Source organism: Ischnura elegans, chromosome 2 (genome assembly GCF_921293095.1).
Source record: "Ischnura elegans chromosome 2, ioIscEleg1.1, whole genome shotgun sequence".
Taxonomy (NCBI): domain Eukaryota; kingdom Metazoa; phylum Arthropoda; class Insecta; order Odonata; family Coenagrionidae; genus Ischnura; species Ischnura elegans.
The window spans coordinates 90,695,455-90,722,903 of NC_060247.1; the positions used below are offsets into that span (position 1 = coordinate 90,695,455).

The 27,449-nt window shown below is 37.0% G+C and overlaps 1 protein-coding gene across 3 annotated transcripts in view; it reads right to left on the minus strand.

Moving 5' to 3' along the window:
* The window catches only part of LOC124154163 (titin homolog), an 83,894-nt gene that overhangs the window by 23,261 nt on the left and 33,184 nt on the right, over positions 1-27,449 (minus strand). For all 3 annotated transcript variants that reach the window (XM_046527714.1, XM_046527715.1, XM_046527713.1), the window contains exons 10-18: positions 20,105-20,458; positions 19,093-19,290; positions 15,401-15,490; positions 15,076-15,158; positions 14,515-14,985; positions 12,667-14,432; positions 12,184-12,324; positions 10,382-10,559; positions 7,209-7,374 (exon numbers count right to left, since the gene is read on the minus strand). In XM_046527714.1, the coding sequence (XP_046383670.1) occupies positions 7,209-7,374; positions 10,382-10,559; positions 12,184-12,324; positions 12,667-14,432; positions 14,515-14,985; positions 15,076-15,158; positions 15,401-15,490; positions 19,093-19,290; positions 20,105-20,458 (3,447 nt within the window). The remainder of the gene's footprint in view (positions 1-7,208; positions 7,375-10,381; positions 10,560-12,183; positions 12,325-12,666; positions 14,433-14,514; positions 14,986-15,075; positions 15,159-15,400; positions 15,491-19,092; positions 19,291-20,104; positions 20,459-27,449) is intronic.

The window sequence follows — 27,449 nt, forward strand, 5'->3', positions numbered from 1 at the left end:
ATTTTTCATGCATTATTTCTGCTTCTAAAATACATACGAGAATTTCAAAGCTACACCTGTTCATTCTTCAAGTATACCCACTTTATATTTTGAAAAGTTCCTCCTAGATTTACCTTAGCATATGAATGAAAATATAAGCTTTAAAAAAATCATCTATTTGAAAGGAAATTAAACAAGAGTCATTAAATGAGGTATGAGCCTTTAACAATAACTTTTCCTTGGCTTTGAGGACCGGCCATTGTATTTTTAATGGCACCTAGATCATTAAAAAAAAAAAAAACAATTATCATGTCTCTTCTTCCAAATGATACAAAATGAAAATCTAACTGAGATTCTAGGCATAATGCTTCTTTAGGAAAATTACCCTATAAAATGAAGGACATTCAGTAATAAAGGAATTTGCGAACAACTGCTTTTTTGCCGCACAGTGGTGGTCATAAAAATAAAGGTTGAATGAAGGGAAGGTGGTAATGTAATGAATATTGTGCAATATTCATTAAAGTTAAACATTAATGTTCATACAAAATACAAAGTTTATTTTTAATTAGTTTTACATTTTATGTACATGGGTTCCCAAAGCTTTTACATAAAAAACCTATTTCTTCCACTTATTACTAGTAATGAATAGCACAGTTCAATAAGTTGATCATGCTGTTTGGCCAGCAACCACATCTTGCATGAATTTTCTGGTTAATTATTGAGATGAAAGTCATAAATCCAAATAAAAGTACATACTTTCCAAAACATTCAAACAATTGTCATTTAGAGTTTCTCTGGCTTATGTGGCTGGGTCAAGTTTCATCATAACATCAAAAATAAGTTTATTGCCTCCATCAATGGTGTAAGAAAGAGATCTTCCCAAATGCAAAACTCAAAAAAATATTCCACATACTGTTACACAACCACCTTCACCATCCCTTGTTTTCATACAATTATCTTAATTTTGAAAATTGCAATAGAAGTAAAGGCCATTCCATTAATGGTCCAGAAACAATTGAAAACCGGGACACAACATTCTTTTTTCCTTTCCATGCTAGCTCTAAATATAAATGGAGGGTATTTTTACAAGAAAACAAAAGATGGGATCAAGCCACAACCTTAACTCAATGTATATCTCTAATAATTAATGCATGACCTTGCTATTAGAAACTGCAAATGGAAAATTCACAACAAAATATAATCTTCATTACACACTAATTAACTCTCAAAAATGTGTTATCTTTAGGGTACATATGACGGTTCATGGACTTTATGTACATTACTTTCCCACAACTAGTAATTTCAAACTATAAATGAACAAACTGAACACTCGGGGCTCATCTGAATGTTTTGAAACAATGAAAAAAGTTTTCCAATTCTACACCCCATTGGACTGGTCAGGCATTATCAGCATTTATCTAGTATTCTTCCACCTTTTGCATTAATAATATGAGTTTCATTTCAAGACCCTAGAATTCTCAAAAAAAGGGGAAAACTTCTTATATTAGAATCAGAGTAAAATGAAAAATTTCATCCTAATTTTCCTCAAACAGATAACTACCATGAAACATTCTTCATCAATAAATCAAATTGGGAATATAGGACTTATGGTATGTGAAACACATTTAGAGAAATCAGGAGTTAATCAAAACATAAAATGATCTTTTCTATGAAAAACTTCATTAAACAATAAACTCCTATTATTATGTATGATACATGAAGGGTAAGAGGATAAAATATTTTCCCCAAATTGTTTTCGGCCTAGAGTTTTAGAGTTGAAAAAACTTACTACTCATCCTTTTCACCATGAAAATTCAAAACTATAAACCATTTATCTTTGTAGAACTCAGTTGCGTAAATGCAAGACTTCAAAGCATACCTAGTAATGCTTTAGATAATGAAAGCATTCAATTTATCCAACATAAAGTAACTTGAGATGAAAACTAAGGGGACACAATGGAAACATCAAAATTTTGCATTGCATAGAGATAAAATTTAAAACACCTGTTTGAGGTGTTTAAGTTCCAAAGGTTTTTGAAATAATTTCAGAAACCAACTCAGGTACAGCTTGCACATTTTTATGCATTTGTATGATACAATAAAACGAAAACATGACACAATAAATTTAATTATACTTATTTGAGCAATACAAACAATTATTTGCAAAGCACTTGCAGCTTGGCTTCCTTGGAATCATTCAATTTTACAAATAATCTACGGCAAAGAGAACAATTTTCTACAGAAATAGCATAAATAAGACAATTACTCATTGAAAACTATTAATTGTCGCAATAGTTGTCACCCATCAACACATTAGAAACCAGTAAAGAATTGCATGGGAAATGTACGTAATTATACAACAAAGTATTTGGCGAATGGATATTCACAACCTCTTTTTGCCACTGCATAACTGTTTAAGAATGATAAGTATCATCGTTACAAAATGAATTCCTTAATTACAACAAGCTCAGTCTAGGCAATGTAATAGAGAAAAATAAAGCAACTGACTTGACTTTTCCTTTGCAACTAAAAAAAAACAAGTCAGTAACGAACCAAATAGGCTGAAAAATCTAAACTCAAGCTTGATGTGGTCACAACTACTATAAAAAATCCAGGTTACTGCCACATCCTTAATCATTAGGATTTAAAATATTTAAATGCCAGTTTCAGATAGGAAGGCATTTATTTCTAAAGGAAAAAAATAAAGAGCAGAAATAAATTACCTTGTCAATTATGAGAGAATTCATTTAGGCCTTATTATGACTGAAACCTAAAGTAAATGATAGGCAGAACCCTAAGACTCAACTTTATATTTTGCAGCAGTTGATTTATGCTTTAAATTTTATACCCCTTCCATGAACCATTTAGGTAATAAAATTGTACCAATGCATACAACACTTACACCTCCATGGAAAAATAACTGTTATGCTCTATTTAGGGTACAAAATATTTTGGGAAAGGAACCTCATTAACGCATATGCTTCCACTAGTGTACACACAATTTTAGAACTTCAAATTCCTAAAAAGTGAAAAGGTAAAGATTTATATAAACACGAATATCTATTGCCCAAAATATATCACTTTACGCTGACAGTTTTCCAAGATCACAAGCTTAATGTAAGGCATTAAAAAGTAGCCACTGATACAAGATACATCAATATTTTAAAATCTCTAGAAATGCAGTAAAATTGGACAATTTCATCTATGACAAATATTTATGTTGAATCCTTTTTAGCTCCTTACAAAAACAAACTATATTTACAGAGCTTAATGTTTTTGTACTCTTCAAGCATTATAAAAGTTATATCAAATTTAGTAATATGCCACTTTAAAGAAAGTGATCTTCGGTGGACGTCACAAGAACTTTCAGGTACTTCCTATGCATTGACAAGGTGCATTAAAAAAAGTTTTTATCGATGTAATGCCTAAAAATTAGTTAGGATTTCATTCCATGTCTGCTTTTATCATGGCAAACTTGGCCACAATTATTCACTACATATCTACTGAATTTACGTTCACAAATACAAATACAAATTTTTGGCCTTCAAAATATTATCTGAAGTAACATGTGCTGCACAATTTGGTAGTATAGGATTTCCTCCATATTCTAACTTTGGAGCTTATACCTAAGAGAGGCTTTTGAAAAATTCCCTTGAGTACTTTATCATAACTTTTTCTCCAAGGATTTATGCTTCAAAATTTCAATAGCAATGCCATTGATCAAGGTCTCGGGCAGGAGATCAAACTAGACACCTAGGCTCTCTTACAAAGGAATTAAATTCTGTATATTACTACCTACAATATTGGAGTCGATAAAAACTTTCAGCACTATATTCCAGTTATGGATATAAAATTTCAAATACTTTATTCCTAGATTTTGTCAAGGATATCCTAAGCACTCATCAACACATATCCTCATTATTAATGGAACGAGTGGCAACTCTGAAGAAGACACTGATCAATACTGCACCTTTAGCATACAGACCCTTTGCACCACCAAAATGCAGCCCTAACTGATACATCGCTACAATACTTGAATATTTTGAGGGTAAATTCACTTAACTTTGGAATTCCATTTTCCAACTTTAATCTCAGCCTCAGGGCAAAATTAAATTGGCATATGACTAGCTTCAGGCAATTCTTTAGTTCAAAGTATCTCCTCTATCTTAACTAGATGAAAATGATACCATCGGTAATTAATCTGTTGGATTTTTCAAATGCATATTTTGTTCAACATATACATTTTTTTACCTACCTTGTCAATCTATCACAAACATTTGATTGATGCTGATTTCACAGAGATGGCAAAAGAAATTAATTCTTTACCATAAGAATACTAAAAATTATTGCTTCTAGTTTAATTTCATACAGCCTAAATGATAATGAAATATTATACACTAAGTATGTATTTATTAATTAGATGATGAATATCATGATTAGTGAAGCATCTGACTGATGAAAAGTAAATGAGTTAATTGCGAGATGAGATAATTATAACTAGATATTAATCTGTGCAAAGTAGCTGAACGTAAGGAGGGTATAAAAGGATAATTTCTTCAGCTGGTTTCCCATAGCAATTATATAAATAAAAGTAAGAGAGTATGGACTGAAATAGCATAATTCAAATGGAATTATAAACCAGCATACTGAACTTGAATATAGCATCCATATTTGATAGCCTCTTAGACTGGCATATAACTCAATAAGACAGCTAAATAACTAAATTTTAGATCATACTTTTAGAGGATTTAATTTTTAAAAGGACCATAATATATGTCCCATTAATTATCTAATACTATTTAATACATAATGCACTACGCTCGGACAGATGCAATTATAATTTACTATGAACTTCCATATGAATTTCAGACTTTCAGCAGATCAGAAAAAACTAAACTTGTGTTCATTAACTGAGGAGGTCTCGCTAAGAGAACTTGCCTACAGAACAAAAGCTTCAACAGTGATCCCGCAAGATAAGAAGGCAAAATCTCAATCGAATACTAATGATGATAATTTTATAAAAATTTCTATGTTCGTATTTTGACCAAATATATAAGTTCATTCAACAAATGCACATGACAACTGATGCTGACAGACATCAATGGTGGTGCTTCCCGCCATACATCTCAGAACTGACAATGAGAACGAAAGAATTAAGAAAAAGCACACTAAGGAGCGATAATAATGATAACCTATGATAAGTTCACTCCTAAAAATCATCTCAAAAGACTGAAAGTAAGAGCAAGCCCTTCATGGTGCTTCTACCTAAGTATCATATAATTAGTCACAGCTCATCAACATTATGATTCTTGAAGTCGCAGCACTTACTTATATACCAGATGCTATGAGCACTGATATTATTTAGAATAAGGAAAAATTATAACTGGCCACTCATAATTGAAGCCGTATCAAACCCTATGTACATTTTGGACTAAGTTGATATGTGCTAATAAGTTAACTTTTGAGGTAATTTACAATACCCGAAGGAGCTCTTATTCTTTGCTGTATAATATTATAAATTCGACCTTTAATCCCTCCACATCTATGTGTGATCCCATTCAGCAAAAAAAAAAAACATTCACATGCACTCATTCACACCTCCATTGCAATCAGGGGCACCAAAGCCTAACTAAGGATGAAATCACTTTCAAATTACACCCACTTTTTCAAATCATATCACATTAAGGTGATATAAGTTGACAACTTTTAGAATATGAAACTTGATCTATTACGTAATTACAACCCGGCCTCTATTTTGTATTTATTAGCCGTAAAAATGATATTATTCTCTCCAGTAATTAAAAACTTCCATCGCATTAGCCAGACAAGGGACAATTCAAGGAACTCATAAATGAAAGGATATGGGCTAATAACACATGCAATTCAACCCATTCCTGATATAAAAATTCAATACAATATTTAAATCCTTTTATGAGTCAAGAGATATTTGGTCTGCAACAAAGGGGCTTATGACTACTGGAAAGTGAAAGTGCCCCCTCATGTTTGTGCAACTTTTGCAGTTCATAAAAGGAATATCATACTAAGCCAAATTAAAAATGTGTGCAAAAATAGACAAATAATAATTTTTTTGTTCATAATAACATTTTCAAATGCCAAAAACTTCAGAATGAGTAGAACCACAGATAGGTACAACAATGAATAAATAAAGCGAACTTCAACAGAGAAATTAAGTACATTAGAGGCATAACAGCACTTTAACATCTATAAACTCAATGAAGCATAGAAGAGCTAAGTGTTTAGTCTACAAAGAGTTAACAGAAACATACGATGGCAACTACACAGCAAATTAATTGCAATAAATTTATTGATGGCAGTATTCATTAATCAATTTAAATATTAATGAGATCCTTACAAGCATGACTAAATTAAAGAACACGATTTAACCAATTTTGAATGCCCATCCCCACCATTAATGTCATAAATTTCCCTGACATCTGAGATGATGATCTACTGAGATTGAATTGGTTTGCCTTTACTAAAAAGGCGATTCGTATAATTACTCAGTAAATAACTTCACAGGCACCATTACAAATCAATAATAAATCATTATTGAACTAACATAAATTGGTTTACTGGTCCTTCCAGTCCCGCTAAGACCACGAATGAAGGCACAATTGCAGCAGAATTGCAAATAATATGGGATGAAATTAAAAATCTTCCAATTTCGTCAAATGGCAGAGGAAGTCAGCAATTAAAATTGATTTCACAAAAAGAAAAACTTCATTCCAATACCATACCTGATGTTTAAACAATAATTTGCAATGGGTTAATGAAATATAAATTCAATGGACGAGGAAATATTGTCACAAAAACAACAAAAACTTGGGAATGCCCTTATGTGTTCCTTGCTTTTAAAGGGCACTAATTCATGCAAACAATTGCATATTTTCTACATGACCATCAAGGTAAAGAGCTCCCATTCTACCCATCTCCATCAACTTTTGGAGTAACGGCTGTGGATGAGCCCCCGCCTGTAGATGAACGCTGAAACCTTGACTTTTTAGCCGACCTTTCTTCCCCAGAGGGGCCCATCATTGAAGCCCTCTTCCTCTTCGATGATGTCGACACAGGGGTCGCCACCCTATCCCCTGCAGTGTGGTCAAACGCTTCTTTAGAAACAACACCTACTTTAGCCTCAGTGGTGGATGAACTATCCGCCAGAGAAGAAGACAGCACGGAATTAGAGGTTGTCACCACAGAAGAGATACCTGGAGTAGCAGCTGCAGCAATGGCAGAGGAGGATACACCAGTGGAAGAGTCATCTTGGGATGGAGTGGAAGCTGACTGCACCACAGATGATGAATCTGACCTCTTATTTGCTTCTCTTGTCTCACGCCTGAGTATTTTTGGAGCTTCAGATGCTTCTAGTAATATCTGGATGTGAGCAAACAACATCATTATCACTTCTCTGTAGCATTTTCAGCTAAAAATAGATAATTGGTGATTCAAGAAAAAGAAGGATCTCTTTAAAGCTGAATCTGGAAAGTGAGAATAAATGTTTCAAACTGAAAATTCATGAAATTTGAATCACTTCTCAAGAACTGGTTCCAAAAGAATGTAATATATGCACATCCTCTTGATGTACAGTCCTGGATAGAAAAAGTTACCAGCAAGAATTTTTCCTAGACACTCAATTGGAAATCACTTACATCTGACAGAAAATATCCTTTGAGATACAGAACTCTTGTTATTACAAAGTTTAAGAGACCAAAATTTGAAAGTTTGTAAAAACAAAGTTTATAAGAACATTTCTTTTCAGAAACATTGCACTCTTCAAGAGATAGCCCTCAAATACATCATAGTACATGAATTTAGAGTTATGGTGCTATTAATTCAATTCTAATTATAAATTTAAAATAATTTCAGGCTCACTGATATGATTGGTGATCTGATTACACACAAGGGTATGCTGTGAAATGCATTCCAAGTACAACAGGAGAATCATGAGCTGCATCATTCTTAGCCGAAATATCTTCAGCAAATTTGTTTTCAAAGGACATTGGCTTCATTGCACAGTCAGTGGTACATAATACCAGTTTCGTTTAGAGGTAAAACATTAAAAATATTCAGCTGGCTGAGAAGAAGTCCACATCTTAGTGAAGATGATAAGTGCACTCACACAAGAGAAAAGCAAAGACCCTGGATACCAGCACCATGACTAAATTTGGCAATCATTTTCATGATTCGATATGGTCAGCACTGAATTGTTTCGGAATATACTTTAGCTTGCAATGACTGAACTATACTCAATTTCAGCCGGTGTACAATTCATCAAGGAAGTGAAATAAGTGGACAAGAAAGTAGCCTATTACATGGAATAAACTAGATACTTTTTGGGTAAAATCCTCTGGAAATCCTCTGATCATTCATTCAAATATGAGCAGAGAAAGATGCATTCCCCTTTTCAAGCTCGTATTAGGCCTTGCTGATAGCATGACATCCCGTGGTATCTTTTGATGGCAGTTATTCATGCGCCACTCAGACGTTGCAAGCATTCAAGGCTATTCTCCTGACCTCTATCAAACTCCTCTCAGCAGAAGTTTCCCATTGTCCACCATGAATTTACCCAGTCCCACTTCACCAGTGCCAAGCCAGTACCAATTATGACACAGTTCTGCTGGAGGCACACTCTCGCCCAGTCCACAGTCAACCTCAGCACCTGAACTCTAGATGGGTGGGGCAAAATTCCTCGTTTGATGAGATTTCTCGCCGCAGCAAAAGAGTGTAAACTTTCCCATTTGAATGGCATAATTAGACAACTTGTTGCAGTGAAACCATCACTGCCTTTGATTAAGGATGTGGAAAACTGTCATTTGGAAATAGTTTCTGGGAAGGAAATTTTCCCAGGAAAATTCTTAGTGAGGGAATCCTCTGCTTGCACGCAAAAAAAGAGATGGATTATGACTAGAGATGGGTTGGTTCCGGTTCCCGGTTCTTGGTACTGCCGGTTCTTGGCTATGGAACCGGTATCAAGAACCGATCGCATACAGTCGGTTCTTTGGAAATCTCTTTTGATAGGGGAAAAATGATGAATTTTTGAAATTAAAATCTGGAGAAGGAACTAGTGGCTGCCTGATGTAATGTGACATTTTGGTCGATCATGCATTCTTTAACAACATGTCATTTAAAACTTTTACTTGACAAATAAAATTATGGAGATAATCTTAAGTTTTTTTACAGAGCTTCCCAGCTACATTACATCTTTAGTGAAATTATTTTCATTCACTTTTTGTGGTTGTTCATTTAAATTTGCTATTTATTCAGATAACAAGAGTTCATCCTTGGAACTGAGTATCGAGAACCGAGAACCAATGGGGGAGAACTGGACTGGTACCAAGAACCGAAAAAATTTAGGAACTGACTCATCCTTAATTATGACCCATTTACCAAGAAATATAATGTGGGCGGGAATGGAGAAAAATTCGGTGATAGCAACCTGAGAGCAGGTAGCAATGTAGAGATCTGTCCAATCCTTGGATACACATTGAGCTATTTGTCTTCATAGCGAATAAAGAAATTGCTAATGTAGTCTAGTGACATTCCCCTCCCACTCTGGTCTTCATTCCCGAGTGGTTATAGTCATACGGCATGGTGCTCTCAATTCCCCACCCCCAGTAACGCTTAAAAACTTCATGCTCTTGCTCTCCTGTTAAAACTCCTTCATCTTGGCGGCTATGATGATCCGTACCATTTCCAGCCTGACTCATAGCAGTTGCTAATATCTTATACAGATTATTTCCAAAATAAAATATCTATGGAGCTACCCATCCTAGTCTGGCTCAACCCGAGGGGTTCATGAACCAATGTTTCCCATTGGTCGAAGGTATGTCCATATGATCTAATGCAATGGCCCAACTATAAATGAAAGTACTTTTAAAACGGCAAAAAATTAATTTGCTGCACTGAAGCCAATGTTTGGCTTCTGTGCCGCCTCAGCAACTTGATTAAGGATGTAGAAAATTGTCGTGTGGAAAAAGTTCCAGGGAAGGAGATTTTTCTACCCAAGAACAAATAATGCAAGCAAGCAGAACATCTTCTCACTCATAACGAACAAAAAAGAAATTGATTAAGACCCATTTACCAAAAAAATAATGAGCAGGATTGAAGAAAAATATGGTGATGGCCAGATGAGAGCCCCAAGGGCCTGTTACAACAGTTAAGATGGCATAAAAAACTTCACCTCGAAAAATGGATACATTTGCCATCATTCATGGTGATCATTGAAACAGAGTAAAAGACTATTGATCTCAGATAAATCAATATCCTGTTTTATGGAAATGAAAGATTATGCTCTTGCCAAAGTTTCCTAGGACATTTAGATGCTTCATTCGCAACGGAACACAAATACAATAACATGGAGATAACAAGTGATTCATATTACCTGAATATGCTGCAAGCTTTCCTCTTGCATCTGCAAAGACATACGATGAACATCGTGATCACTTGAGTTGTACATGATCGCATTCAGGAACATTAGCATAACATCTCTCTGGAAGTGTTGAGTGGTTCGGATCACACCATTCTCCACATTCTTCTTGATAGTATATAGATCCACAGGCCTGTTGAGCAAAGAAAACATTTTGTAACCCCTAGTTTTGTAATTTTATGAATGAGTTATGCCTTTTGGTACTAATTCCAATCCAGAAGTTGCCGTTAGGGAAGAATTATTTTCAGTGCTACTCCAAAAGACAGTTCAGCTGAGTTACATAAGAGCATCCACATAGATAATGCTATGAAAATACAAGAATATCAGATACAAAAACGAAGTGCACACAGTGTATTTGGTGACAATTGACACCATAAAAACTCAAGGTATCTGTAAAAGCAAAGAATAAGTTATTCATACATAAAAATGTAAGTTTGTCCGCAAGTGCTGTATCTGTCTCCTCCAATACTGTTCACTCCCAATTCAACCCCAATTGGTAATAATTTATTGTTCACTCAATACTCTCAAAATCAACCAAAGATTAAAGCATGATGGTTTTTATTATGTACACTAGTGTTGATTGTTAACGTGATGACGATGTGAACTGTGCTAAAATAAGGGTATTAATTTTCACTGTGTGTTCAATCAAGTGATCAATTGCTACAAGAACTGTCATGTCTTTGAAAACATCCCCCATTTCACAAGCTCTTTATAACAAAGAGTATATAGTACAACATAATTTTGTTTCAAAGTTTATTTAGACCACAATTGCTTTTATTCATGCAATTCCTTACTCTTTCTCCATGGAGCCCAATTTGGTGCTACATACAGCAATGGGGAACTTTCAAAATGGAAACCAGAACAAAATGGAACAAGCACTGTGTTCCTTGTAAAAATTAATGACAAGAGTAAAAAATCAGTCAATTTAAAGGTCCACCAAAAAGAATTTCTGGCTAATTTTTGGCAAACAATTTGAAAATGAGGATTCGAGGATCTTCACACTATTCACCTATTTAGTGAATCATGCATCCAGAAAAATCCAAACGAAGAATTAAAAGAAAATATGTTTTGAGTACTTTTTGAAGTTAAATATTTTATAACTTCATCGACAGCAATTTATAAAATTTGTAATTGACAAAAAACTCAACGTAATCGGAGAAAATAAGTCAGTTTTTGATTCAGGGCTGAAATTTTTATGGAATCAATTATAAAAAACTAAAAACATGACCACTGTAACCATAATTTGGCTGATGCACTGAATTGTTGAGGCCTTTACTTAGTAGAATTCCATTATATGGTTGGTTTAATTTATTCTGTAGAAAGCGAATTTTGTGGCGAGGACTAAAAACACTAAGTTTCAAGTGGCACTTGAGTCCAAATGGTTCATCAAAAATAATGCTAAGGTATGTGTAGGAAATTTTACTCAATATTTTCTTGAGAGGAATTAGCAGGGAAAAGTTGATATCACTAGAATTATTAACAAAAAACTAAAAAAATAACATTTTTGGCCTCGTTCTACATTGTTAACAGCGTTGATTCACAAAGTTTTAATGATTAACTTCAGATCAGATTCAGCAGACTAAAAAACATGAATAGAAGGAATACTACCCCAAAACTTTCCTAGCAAGGCCCCGCTTTGGCAACAATTCAATGAGACTAATGGTGCAAATACTCACAAATAACTGTAAAATGAAGATTTTTTTAATTCTAGACTTACTTCTCTCCAAATAATAGACATTTGAAAGTTGACTACTTGCCTGTACACAACATTATGATATCCGGGAGCTTGTTCATTTGTAATTGGCCTTAAAAAGATAGATGCAAATTTGTGTGTTGCTAGTCTGCTCCAAACAAGCAATATTGCTTTCTTCCAGGCACGATAATCACGCTCTTCTTCACTGTAATGAAATCAATTCAAAGAAAAACAATTACTCCCCAGGAAGAAATTTAACTTTGGCCAAACAAAAGAACACCTTCTATAATAACCACTACATAGAGAATTTGCTAAATTTGAACTGCATTCTTTGAAGAAACAAAGGAGGTAAAAGATCCATCAGCATAACATTTTAGAACCAGAAAAGACATTCAATTTGAATTGGTTCAAACATAAAGCACAGGATATAGAGCCAGGAATATCATTCCAATTCCTTATACATTCACTAAGAGTGAATAATTGATACACTGCATTTGGCAAATGTGACTCTAAATGGAGAGATGATGGATGTAGCTAGAGGACTAACCTGATAGACCCAGATGAAGCCGGACTGTGAGGAATCTGGTCAAGTGGGGTAGCCGGAGCCGAGCTGATGGACGTACTAACAGTTCCCTTTCTCCTCCCTTGACTCGGCTTAGGAGTGACCTCTCCATCATTTGACTTCTCCTCAATCTGCAACACGCTGGAACGGGCCACTGCTTCATCTGGGTCAACACGCTTGTTTTGAGTGCCCTTCCTCCTATCAACCTTGCGCTTCACGGTAACATCTTCCGTAGATTTCTTCTCCGCATCGTCTTTTTCTGGTTCTTCTGTCTTCCCAACAGCAGGTTCCTCTAACAGCTTGGCCTGCTTGGCATCTGGAGGATGAACGGAATCATCAAGACTCGAGTCATCCTCCTCCATCACTTCCAGCTTCCTCTTGCTTCTCTCTCCCACGGTGGAAACCAACGGTGACCTAGCTCGTGGTGTCCTAGGTTTCTCAGGAGTGCTGGCTCCTGAGATTCTCTTGGTGGGCGTAGCCATAGCCTCCTTCTTGGGTGTCTTACTTTCATCCACATCCTCAGCTTTCTTCTCCTCAGCTTTCCTCTCTTCAGCCCTTCTCTCCTCAGCCCTTCTCTCCTCAGCCTTTCTCTCCTCAGCCTTTCTCTCTTCAGCCTTCCTTTCTTCGGCTTTCCTCTCTTCTGCTTTCTTCTCCTCAGCCAACTTCCTTTTATTCTCTTCCTTCCTCTCGGATACAACTCTCCTCTCCCTATCTTCCGATTTCCTCTCTCGCACCTTCTTCTCGCCATCACCTTTCCTAGCTTCCCTCTCATCCTTATCTCCCTTCACCCTCGCATCACTCGATACTTTCTCGGACTCTGACTTCTCATCCCCGTCCCCTCTCCTCTCCCTCGAAGGCTTCCTCTCCTCGCTCCCCTTATCCGATGTGCTCCTCCTCTCCTTGCCCTCTGACCTTCTCTCCTTCCCCAGGCTCCTCCTCTCTTCCTCCCTCCCCCCCTTGGTCATCCCCTCCCTACCCGCTGACTCTTCTCTCTCCCCTCTCCTTTCGTCCTCGCTTCTCCTCTCCCTTCTCTCTGCTTGTTTCGCATCCTTTGATCTCCTGCGCTCCACTTCTGCTTTTTTGTCCACAGGATCCTGCTTTACCTTGCTATCAGCCTTCTTCTCCACATTCCTCCTTTCATCAGATTTCCTTTCCGCAGATATCTTCTTAGGCTCTGGTTCCTCCACAGGAAGAGGCTCTTCTCGCTTTTTCTTATCAGCTACCTTCTCCACTGGCTTAGCCTCCACCTGAACACTGACAGAGGGCTTCTCCTCTTCCTTGGATTTTTCCTCTTGGCTCTTTTCACTTGGGTCACTAGTGTCTTTAACAGGTACTTTTCTCTTACCTTCCACATCTTCCACAATTTGAGCAGCTTCCTTGGGTGTGTCATCTTCTGAAGCACTACTCCTCGTATGTTGTAAAGCTGATGATTTAGCTTCACTGTCTAAGCTTAAAACCTCTTCTGCCTTCTTCACTTTACCCCTTCTAAGACTAGTACTGATCACCTTCTTATCATCATCTATTACATTGCCAATTAGGTCCTCATTCTTTTCACGACTTAAGTTGCTTACTTCCCCTTCAGATACTTTGTTTATTTCAGTCTTTTCTGTCACCACTTCTTCAGCGGCAGCAGGGACAGTAGGAGTTAACTTCTCCTTGGAGCCACTGTCAACATCACCCTCAGACGTTGCTGTACCCTCTTTTTCCTTTCCAAGTTTTTCCTTAGCCAACCTTTCCTGGTGGTAACGTATCTAGAAAAATAAAGGAAGTAAGATTTAATGACAAGTTTCGAGGGAAACATTAATCAGGGGAAGAATACAGTACATATCATACCAAAGAGAGACCACGCATTCTTGATCTCCGGCCCCTGCTACCTCCTTTCCGTTTGACTTGAGGATCCGGACTTGATGATTCTGGCGTAGAAAGCAAGCTCTCTTCCAGAATACCCCTGCTTTCAGAGTTATCTTCATCAACAGTTGGACCAGGTATATCTTCTTCTTTCTTAATACATACATCCTCACTACCTGCCACAGATGCTTCTTCAGTGATCATTTTCACAACATCAGCTGCAGGAGACGGAGGCCTCACTTGTTCCGCAAGTTTCGTCTCTGCCTCAGGAACACTTGTACTCTCACTCTCAATCATTGGCTTTCCTTCAGATGATTCATTTTCCCCCTGATCCACCATTTTCTCAGGAATTTCAGCTGCTGCTTCTTTATTTACAGATATTTCAGTATCTGCCGATTTGATTTCTGCATGAAGTTCTTTCTGGTTGGTTGTTTCTTCAGTTTCCACAGTGATTTCCTAGGAATAATTGGTAGAGCAAGTTAACACAAGAGTAAAACTCAAACAGCAAAATATTCTCACAAAACCAAAGGAATTTTTTTTGGTAACCTCTGTTTCAGGCTCAGGAGTAACAACAACCTTTTCTTCCTTCACTGCTTCCTCTGCTGCCTCAGCGTTGATTTCAGCAGCATCTAAAACGGATTGTTGATTATCAAATTCAAACTGTCAAGTCCCACTAGCAATATATATTATTCTTCACTTCAAAAAATATACTGAATAAAATTCTTCAGCAATTTCATCAAATTAAAAAAATATTACATGGATGGACAGCATACTCTGCCGTCAATTATTATACTAGTAATTACGATTATAAAAGCTATTCACAAATGACACACACTATGAAAAAGAATAAAAAAGTCTTAAAGGAACATACCTTCAACACAATCGGTGCTTTCCGTGGGAGGCGGATCGGGCAAACTGCTCAATGACTGGCCAGAATCATTGTTTGATAAATGTTCGTCACCTAAAAAGATGATGGGAAGATCAAAAAAATTAAAAGTCTAGAGCTATTGAAAATTTCTCCTGGGAGAATAAAATTAGAATAAAAGGTGATCTACCACGTTCAAAACATTATATTTATCCATGACAATAAGAATGAAGCACTGGCTGGTGTAGTCCAGACTTTCTGCCACCGTCTAAAATTATTGAGTGCTGCTAAAGCTAAAATGGTGTCAGTTAGCTCAATCTTCCTTGAAGGAATTCTTCTCGGGTTTTCCACCGGTTGAGGCTTTCCATGGCCGACGTTTTGAGGCTCGAGTCGAGCCTCGAAACGTCGGCCATGGAAAGCCTCAACCGGTGGAAAACCCGAGAACAATTCCTTCAACTTGTTCGCCGGGAAAAACTTCGATCCTATTTCTATCTTCCTTCTTTCAACATACTTCTGCTTCATTGATAGTTCTAAAACAACATCAAACACACCTTACTAAAGAGGAAACATTTTCGCTCCATTACTTAAAAATTACCGTATATCTCCGAATATAGTCCCCCCCTTTTTTTCCAAAAATGGCCGAGGAAAAGTAAGGGGGGGGACTATAATCGAGTGTAATCCAGTTTAGCATACTAAAGGTGACCATCAAGTTATAAATAACGGCATAATGGCTAATGTTCTCGTAGTCTTTCTATTTGAGTATATTTATGAGGATTATAATCGGAGATATTAGTAAATACTGCCACGTTTTACCGGAAATTAAGACAATTTTTACCACAAATGTTGTAAAGATACGATTCTTTCGATTCAAATAGCATATCGAATATGCGTTTTCACGGAATCCATCGGGTAGCCGTTAATTTTTCTTGGAAAAGTATTGTTAGAATAATTCAATCGACACTGATCACTTAATGACGCAAAACAATAAATAATTAAAATCAAAACTAAACACACACTATCATTACATATTAATCGAACACTAGAATTGAATCAATAGTATATGTACCCGTCGCTCATTTAATAGTCACACGATTTAAATCATTGCGAAAAATAAACAGATAAAGTGAACCTTTCGTGACGATTTAGCATTTCATTGCGTCCGTAGCTACTATATGCGCCCGTGCGGTTCGTGTTTACAACCACAGCCTTTACCGCCTTCACAGAACAAGAATGCGCAATAGTTGATGCATTTGTTTCTGAAAAGGCGCAATAATCGACGACTTTAAACCAGAAGCGCCGGCATTACTGCATTTGATCGAAATCCAGCCACTCAGCATCGAAAGTGTGATCAATCTATTGAGGATTATCTTCAATTCGCCGTAGGATCGATAAATTACATCACATAATGTTTCGCAATTATTTCCGCGATATTTTCTTTATTAAAAATAATTTTACGTTCAACATTGAGGTGATGGATCAAGTAGAAAGATGAGGATCAATCCTGCGGCAGATTAGAAGCCATCAAAGACGGAGTTTCGATGCCAATTTAAAAATAGCCGTTGCAGAATACGCCGTAAATCATAGTATTCATATGGCGGCTGAAAAATTTGGCGTGGAAAGAAAGTCGGTGCGACTTTGGAAATAGAAGTTACCTCGCTTGCAAAGTGCTAATACATCGTGGAAGTCATTTCGGGGGTCTCGATGCGGCAGATTCAAAGAATTAGAGGAAAATATCATCGAATTTGTGCGCAAATGCAGAGCAGTTGCTCTTTGTGTAACTTATGCAATGATTCGCGACGAGGCATTGAAAATTGATATCATATTTTTCAGTTTTAATGTTTGCTGGAAAAAGTTTATTTCTTAATTTTATTACTTTGATATTGTAAGTCCTGTAGTTTAATTATTTTGCTAAGCAGGCATTTTATGGCAATATTTTTATAAAGTTTATAATTTATTTAACACAATTTTATTTAGATTTCCTAAATTCTTCTAGTAACTTGGATTTGTGATGACTTGATGGGTGTGTTACACTGGATCTAAGGAAGTTTCAGGGCCAAATGCAATACTGTTTATGGGCTTTAAGTTAAATTTTATATATTGACATTGTCTGTAGTCATTTGGAAATCAAAAATATTAATAATTAGTGAATGTTTAAAAAATACAATAGCCTTGGATACTTAAAAAATTTTCTCATTTCTTCATTACATCTGGTTAAGGAACTATAAATTACTGATACATGCAATGGATCACAACATGTTTTAGTTATAGTTATTTTGTTGTGATGGAAAATATGTGAACAGATTTGTTCTTAATCTTCAGAGAAAAAAATAGTTTTTATCGACTCTAGAATCGTAACTAGCTAACCACAGAAAAATTGCCTTCCTTTGCATTTTAAAATTTTTCCCAAAACTGAGGTCTCAAAATTAGGGGGGGGGACTATATTCAGAGGGGGACTATATTCGGAGATATACGGTAGTTGGACATTACTTAGAAAGAGATATCTCCAATACATTCCCAAAAATTACATATCACATCAATTTTAATTGGAACATGTTTTAATCTTGTCATGCTAAAATCATGATTGAATAATTCAATTATGATTTTAATAAATTCAATGATATATATATCATTGAATTTATTATATATACATGTCATCTTGGATGCCTTTAATGAAGATGTATGTAGCCCACGTCAGTTTCACAATAAACTCCCTATATTTGAAATTATCTATGATATTTTCTTACTGTGACTGAAAAGTCAAAAATGCAACTGATACCAATGTTAGCATTGCATCCAATTAAAATTCAATAAAATTAATAGAATAAAAATTCAACACTTGGTAACATATAACTTAACAAAATGGTACTGAAAATTAAAAATCCTGGGTACCATATTGGTCCAGAAACTGATCTCGAGTGACAAATTTCTATGGCTTGAATATTGGTTCACAAGACTTTCAAGTTTTGATAAACACTTTAGCTTCGAGCAGGTTATGGTTGGTGTTTTGAGGTGGGGAGTATGCAGCTCATTACTTTCCACCATGGCTTGGTGATAGGCAACCTCTTAGCAATAGTGTGTTGGAGGTCTGATCATTAACATCTGCTACTGGCTGTGTGTTACAAGGAATAATTAAGAAGAGGATTATGAGCTTCAGAGTATGTTAGCAGGCATCTGAAGATATTTCTTATAACATCCTGCGCACATGTGAAAAGCTACTTTTGGCTGGTTCATTTGATAACGAAGCAATAGCCAGCATTGGTTGTTAATGGAAAGAACGACCACCAGTATCAATCTAGCTAGGTTAGTTATCACTCATTGCAACATGATCCCTTATGATTTGATTCATTAAATTAAGCTTGACCATATACATGCATAATATTTGAGAAACTTGACATAATATTGGGTCAAATTAATATCAGCTTTCTCTTTGAGAGTGAAGTTATCCCAGAGGAAAATCAGAAAATAAATTCTGCGTAAATTCAAGATTAGTGGGATCTTACAGGCTGAGCTTGTGCTGCCTACAATTAAGAAACTGAGTAAATTTAGGAAAAGAGATAAAATTGAAGTTTCACTACTGCAATTCCCTACTCCTACTGGTCAGGTTTGAGTGTTGCTGCATAAAAGAAAGACATGCCATAAAATCAAGCTACCTAAAATTGACATTTTACTATGACTTGAAAATCTCACACAACACTCACCTTGAGCTTTTGTTTCAGCATCCTTTTCGGTTGCCTCAGCAATTTCTGACACAGACGTCTCAACCACTGATTCCTGTGCATCTGATGGATTACTGACTTGAGAAACAATATCAGATGGAGGTTCCTCAATCGCAGCTGGAACTTCAGGCACGACTTCTGGGACTGACAATTCCAGTTCAGGCTTTTCCGTTCTGAGATCTATAATTAAGAAGAAAGTACCACAATGTAATGATAAGAAATAAGTAGCTATAATCACGAGGAAAAGGATGAAACAAAAGAGTCAATGGATACAGACAGAGGGAGCTACTATCGCAATATAACACAAAGGGTGTATTCAGTTGCACTGGCTAACACCTCCAATCACTGAGCCAGTGAATGCTGTGATGCAATAGAACTGAGTGATGTAACATCACCGGAATAAGCAGCAAATAGTTGAAAGACTGAAGAAAACCTTAAATCACCACTGATCACCATTGCATTCAACACACTCAAACTTAATAATAATAATCCTCAACTGACAACACCAAAACATACAGCTGAATTTGCCAGCATCAGCACTGTACTGTGGCAGGAAAAAATATTTTTAAAAACTCGCAAACAGATAAACGATATTTCATGAACGATAGCCTTGGATTTGATGATTTCATTAAAGAAGGCCATTAGATCCTTGCATGTATATCTTTTTTGATGCATCACAGAGTAAATTTGAGTTAAAATGTAAACCTCAAAGCATCTAAGACAGAATGACTTACATAAAATGCAGCCCATGTTATAGAGGCACCTTAAATCCAGATTGCATCTAAATTTATTTATAGAACAACACAAATTCTGTTTTCAAGGTACTTTAAAAGATGGTCAGCCATCAAAACTTTGGTCTGTATGAGTGTAATTAATAGTGCAGAGACTCTAGCTGAGCGAGTTTCATTACAGTCACAAATGATTCAGAATGGCTTTGAAGCATACGATGGGTAGCACACATTAAGACAGCCTTTAAATATGAGCTGATATTTACCTTCGCTCTCAATGACTTTACTCTCTTCCTTATCTTCGATGACTTCCGCTTTGTCTTCATCCACTTTGGGTCCCTTTTCAGGCTGTTTCGTGACTTCCTCCTCCTTGCTGAGCTCCTCCTCTTTCCTCGCTTCTTCAACCCTTCCTTCCTCCAATCTTGGCAATGAGGGTTGGCTGGCCTCGGAACCTTGGGCTGGTTGTGGAGAGGGTGGGGATGAGTGGGGTGGAGATAGAGTTGGGATCTCCTTGACGGGAGTGGATGGGAGGGATTTGGTGGAGATATTTGGGATCTCGGGGAGAGGCTTCCCAGGCTGGCTGGGTGGGAGTTCAAGCAGCATGGATAGTGTCGGAGCACCTGATTACACAAGAGAAATACATATATGTCTCATCATAATGTTAGCATCACACCCATATCAAACCCCACAGGAACATATATATCATAAAAATATAAATCATAAACTAGTAAAACCCAAGAGACGTAATCTAGCAAGAATAGATCCCTTTACTTCAGCATATAAGTAATAAAAACAACTTATCAGAAGAGGTATAGTAACTCATAATAATTCCTGATAAATTACATACCTTTATCAAAAAATGATTCGCAGACACTATGCACATTTTCCACAAAGGACTGACGGTACTTCTCAACGCAATGAAAATTCTACCTCTCAGAACACAAATACAGTGGAACTTGGTTAGTACGTTCCTCCTTAGTACGTTTTCCTCCTTAGTACGACGATTTATCTCGGTCTCGGTACCATCGGAACAAAATACAGGCAAAAGTATTTGGTTAGTACGTTTTAAAAAATTGCGCTTTCCTGGTTAGTACGCTCAATTGCTAGCCGTGACGCAACCCGCAATTCGTTCTCCAGTATCTTCTTAAGGGTCGTAAAGCTCCGAATTCATGATTTAATTTATTATTACTAGCCATTAACATTCTTGCATTCATTCTACATATCCTTCTTCGACCGTGATTTATCCAAATGCATTTCTCAATTCTTATGACGTGATGAATTTATTTGACTATGCAAAACTGCAGCCAATGTGAAGCCCTAATTTTCCCCACCCTGAGCTCCTCACCTTCTGTTGCCTCTGGAGTGCCCACTGCGCACAAATTTCATGAGTGGGCAATTGTTGCTATTGCACGAGTTATCATGATGAAGAAATGAGTCTTATCCAATTCCCACTTTATCTAAAGCAGTACTGCACGACGTCAATGCTACGGACTACGTACGTATTTGACTACTGCTGCAGGAGCAGACGATGCTCTGGATCTCCACGTGAAGCTTAGCTTGAAAATACTTGATCTCGGCACGAAAGCAGACGACATAAAACAAATTTTTAAAGTAAATTTCAACTGTATAATGTAAAATCTTCTTGTAATTACGTCGTAATCTAATAATCTTTCGTGTTATTAATTGATATAACAATCGATATGGTTTTATTTCAGAAGCGAATGTGTACGGCTGTTGCCGTAATTTAAGGTTAATATAATTTTGTCCAATTTTTATGATGTTTAAAAACAACCAGTGGACATACTCAGGGTTGTTGTTATATTCTCCGAGTATGCTGTGACAAAAAAGAAATGACTTAGCTTTACTTGTCCTCTTTCTATAAATACATATAGGATAAATCACGGGAGAAAGACGCCGTTTTCATGTAATTGTCTTCGGGAAATCTATGAAACATTGTGATTTTTATTCACATGGTATTGTTTTTCAATGTAGTGCCCATTTTCTTTATTTTAAAGGTGAAAAGAGTTCAGGAAGGCGATCCTACGAGAACTACCGATAGTAATTGTAATTATGACGACTTTTCCACAGATTGCAATTACCCTAACTGCTATTTTTTACTTTCCTCGTTAGCACGTTTTCCTGGTTAGTATGTTCATTTTTTGTCGTCCCTTCAGAAACGTACTAAACAAGTTCCATTGTATTCCAATATGCTGGAAGAACTGATAGTTTAAAACAGACTTTTAATTTTTTATTTTTACAAAAACTGACTTCATTTAATTATATTTGTCAAGAAAAAGCAATGATAAATATTCAATCAAAATGTGTGCCTTTTCCAAAAAACAACGGAGTTGTAGCAGTTTTAAAATATCTTTTACACCTCATGTGAAGAATGGGGAACTTGCATGAATTTTTTTTATTTCACTGGCGGACAGAAAATTATTTTCTGAACACAACAAAGAAAACCGCATGTATATCTGAGTTTTCCTTCGCGAGATATTCAATGATAAACATTACGAATTTTAAAGCGCGGGAAAAACACCCTCACCCCCCAAGCCACTGCCGACGAAGCCTCGATGACGTCAAAGGTGCCTAAACATCACGCGAAGCTATTGTTGTGGTTGTTTGTAATAGTTGCCAGCAGTTGTGAGAGCTTCGTTTGTTAGACGTGTTGATTATTTTATATTTAAAGATAAATATTCGACGATAGAGGCTTGGAAGCCCTCATATTTTGCATTATTTATAATATTAATATCTGAGTAAGGGCATAAAATATAAAACTGGAGCAGTTAAACCAAAAATTTTATAATACCTAAATAACATCGTTGTAGGAGTCTGAGCCACGGCCGTTGGAAGGGGGATGTACGTTACTTGTAAGTTGATGTTATCGACTGCATATCATTCATTTAAGTATGTAATTAGAACGATTTTGATGTTTACTAATGTCCGCTTAGCTTTTATATACAATAACTTCATCCGTTTATTCGTAGGTACCGGAGAATTCGTCATTTAGGACTGTCTTTGCTTGTATTATGGGGTGAATTCCAGTCAATGCAACTTTTGCTCGCTGATTGGAGGCATCTAGGAAGATTTTTGTGCCAAAATAGTGTTATTTTCAACGTGATATCTCCCGTTAAGCTACTGCTAATAATCACAGTGCCAGTGGCTGTAATGCACAAAGTTTGACAAGGTTGAAAAATATCGGCCAAGAGTTATCAGTGTTCCATCGTGATTGAATTATAATAATTGCTATTACGCTATTGATAAATGTCTAACAGTAGTGTAAAAATTGTCAGTGGCGTGCTAATCTCCGTTGTTCACCGTAGATATGACATTTCACGATCACGCTATTGAAATAAAAACTGTGTGTGAAGTTTGTTAATCCATTATTTCAACGAATAGTAGTGAGAAAAGTCACCTGTGTCACTTGTGTGGGCTAATTTAAGGGTTTAAATCAGTGGATAAATAGTTGTTTTCATCATAACGAGTTCTGTTATTGTAAGTTGTACGTGACGAATATAAGAATGTGACAGTGACTTCCAGTTTTTGATAAAAGTATTTGCCTATTTCCCAGTATATTTTTATGGTATATGCTAGTATATTGTTTATGGATTTACCTATATTATTGAAATAGGTTGTAGCTTGTGTGCGTGTTGGCAGCGGAACCGATTCGCGATCTCCCATGTGGATTGTGTGCAGACTGTTTTGCTGTGAATTCGTACCGTAGGACGGATAGGACTACCTTCTCCGTTAATTCGGCGTTGCCAAATTCAACAGCACAGCTTACTCTAATGTCAACAGCACAGCTTACGATCGTTATCCTCCAGTATTACAAGTTTCTTTTACATCTCGATTTGCCGCCGACGTATAGCAATAATTTGTCTTAACAAATTCCATGAGGGTCGTGGCATCAATTTTTGGTGTCCTAAAAAAAGTCTGGTGTTCTAACACCCCATGCCACACGCCTTTTAGGCGGCTTGCGGGGTATTATGTAGATGTAGATGAATTTCAGGTGTACTATTCGAACGAGTGGCAACGTTATCATCCATTTTTCTGATAACTAAAACATACGAAGTGAAACGCTTGTACTTCATCATCCCGATGCCGCATTATTAATATCCCAAGTAATATTCTAGGCACAATAGCAATAGGAAAACTTGCCCAAGAACAACAGAACAAAATAAAGTGACGATGAGCGGCTAAATAATCCCTCAAAACAAATTTTACACCATGCGCTCAGCGTATTTCCCAACTCCCTACGGTTGTTTAGGCACCTATGACGTCACGTCAGGCCTCGGCAACGCTCGGGTGTCTTCGCGCAGTGGTCGGCTCAGAGAAATTTTTCTCGATTTTAAATGCAATTTTTTTATTTCTTTTGATGTTGAATGGAGAAACTGAAGGTATTTTTGCGAGCTAATGTATCCATTTGACTTATTTCAAATAGTTTTTAGAGCAATCTACGACCCATGCAAGTTCCTCATTGCATTCAAAAGTTTTTTTAAAATTTTTTTTAGATTTGATCTTGGGCCATTCATATGAAACATAAGAAAATATAATTATGATGATATTTTCTAAATATATAGTAACAATTCCACAATAATTTACTTTTGTTACTTTAATTTTACTTTTGTTCTGGATATACTAACTTCTATTCGTGATATTTCAAGTACCGTATAAGCGCGTGTAAGAGGCGCACACGTGTGAGAGGCGCACCCCTATTTTGAGCATCGAAGCTATGAAGAAAAAAATTTTGCGGCATTTTTGTATGCTATCGCGTGGTGTTGCAGACGTATATTCGATAACTGTCGAAATTCCAAGCGTACTGTTATCGAATTTTCCTTTTTCAATATTAATTGAAAGAGGAAATTTTGATAACTGCAGCGGTAATAGCGGCATAAGAGGGAGTAGAAAGAGTTCCTATCCTCTCTTCGCATACGCCGTTGCTCTACGATGCTTGTCCTATTCACGAACAATTTTGTTTAAATGCTCTCGCAGGAGTATTGCAATAGAATTGCAGCCGCGGAAAATTTTAAGGCAATATAGGACAGGCACATAGCATGAACCTTCCCAAGAGCTTGGACAACAATCGGGGCAATCTCAGCACTCAGTAGGATAATAACCACGTCGTAGATTTAATGGAGCCACATTCGGCCCTCCATCAGCCAATGCCGCTGCCGTTTTTTTCCTTTCCGAGACCTCACAGGAAAATAGGAAAACATCAAGTTACAAGGGAACAATGGAAACGTGTTTCATCCCTACCCCGTCTCACCTACTGACCTTGATCGATCTCCCAGTTTATGGAGGCCAAATGCTAGGTGAGTCTTCTACTGAGCCCGAAGATATCTCGATAGCTTTCAATAGTTGTATGACACGCACGAGGTTCAAAAAAAGAAAGAGATCTAACGTGACGCATATCTGACAGAATTTAAGTTTTTAAGCCCCAATTGTTTGACACAGAGATTTATAGTTACAACAAGGCTACTAATATTCAAAATAGTCAAAACAGGACAATTTCGGAAGAAAAAGCGTAGCATAGGCGCATTCAAACAAGAGGGGACGGACTGGAAACTTTAGGCAACGCAAACTGCGTACAGTAAAACTTCGATTTTACGCACTTCGATTTTACATCAAGTCTCGTTTTTACGCAGCGGCACTCAAGTCCGGCCGGAATGCATAGGGAATTGCAATGGTGAAACTTCGATTTTACATCTTTTCTTGATTTTACGCAGTTTTTCGATTTTGCGCAGCATAACCCCAGCCCCTAAGAGGTCGCTAATCTTGATTTTACGCAGTTGTCTTTCGGCTTGTTTTGAAAATCCGACTAGAGCAATATGCAGTTAGGTTATTATTTCGTCCCAATGAGTTGCAAAAATGAATACAGGAACGGTTGAAATGACATCGCGCTGTTGAGCGTGAAACTAAATACATCGCGAATCTAATTATTGCTTCCCCGTGAGCCCTCTCAGTAATATTTCAGGCTCCATTACCAACGCGAATGTCGCTCTTAGTTCAAATTCGCCGTAGAAGGATATCGAAACCTAAAACACACGGCAATCGCCATGTATGCGTAACTACTTTTGATTAAGACATGATCGCTGGAGATATTAACATTATCACCTTTTGTTTATTATTCGACTTATTGATCGATGCTGTTTATATCCAGAATTATGAGCTACGGAATATCTATCCCCAACGCAAGGCTTTCTAGAATTTTGCCAACGCTATGTTTTCCGTCGCCCCAGCGAAATATAACGGCGAAATGAGTCGTTAAAAATACTCCGCGTGCCAAAATTTTGGCTTCCAAGGTGATCCAAAAAAGACAGTCGTACTTCTAGTAAGTACGTAAGTCGATGGTGATTCAATACGATGGTAAAAGCAGCATGCATTGTCTCATTCCCAGGCTAACCCCACATCTGCGGGACAAATGGAGGCGAGGAAAAATTGCTTGCGCTGCGCGCTTATCAGAACCGACTCAACTTGTATCTCATTGTCAGACGGTTTAAGTTAAACACGGTTGGAACTTGAATAGCTATTAGCTTAACTCCGCTAGGTGGCAAGCGTTTTAACGGAACGGGAGTTAATGCCCTCGGAGAATAACTCGCGTCGTCCATCGTCATGTAATCGTTGAAGTCAAATTCAAGACGTGAGTGATAAGGCAGTCCCTTTAAACTCAGGAATGGCTTAGCACCATTAAATCGAAATACAAAAAGTGTTCGGTGTTGTTATCAGATATGGGGAAGCAAAATATTACGTGAAGCTGAGTCACACGGCTTGTGAGTCGAAGGTCCCGGCGCTGAATTCGCGGAAGAATGCCGACAGAGAAGCTATTCCCGGAAGAGTCAATCTACTAATGCTAAAATTTCATGGGGAAATGCTTTTTTAATGCGTATAAATTATAAAGAAGGAAAATTTTTCAGGACTATTAGTCATTTTTTATTCATCACGGGCGGCATGACGGCAGTTGCGCGGTCATTTTAATAGCTCACTTAAAAAAAGTGATCTAAGCACCGGAAAAATCTGAATTTCCGAATATCCCGGGTCCTGTGTGCTCCGTATTATCTATGGTATGCTATTTGGAGGTAACCAACAACTGGGGTCATTAGCGCCATGAAGTAAGGGCTGGGGGGATAGGAACCCTATGTTGGCATTAGCCAGGTTGCAATGATAAGCTCAAAAGGGACCAGGACTTAACTTCCCATCTGATGGACAGAGTGGTGCACTGGAAGTGCCCTCCATATTAGACTCAAGTAGGGATAGGGCCATCTCTGATAAGTCTCTGCTACTGCCAGGACTTGAACCCAGGCCCACAGGGTGTAAAGCCTTTGTGATGTATTAGCAAAATGTTGCTCCCTGTTAATGGGGTTAATTTGGATGTCTATCCTCAGGTATCTCATTTCTTCAATCTCCAATCTTTTTTTGTCTGCTGGTGGTTACACGGATATCCTGAAAACTGCTTTTAATGAGAATATTTTCGAAAATTAGCTTCTCTGCGACCATTTAGTATCACCATTCCGAAATTTCTCCTGGGTAACAGAAGTAATCTTAGTGCCAGAAATGCTGGCATTTCAACCATTTTGTTCAACCATGGGAAACACTGTTCAGGAATGCACAGTT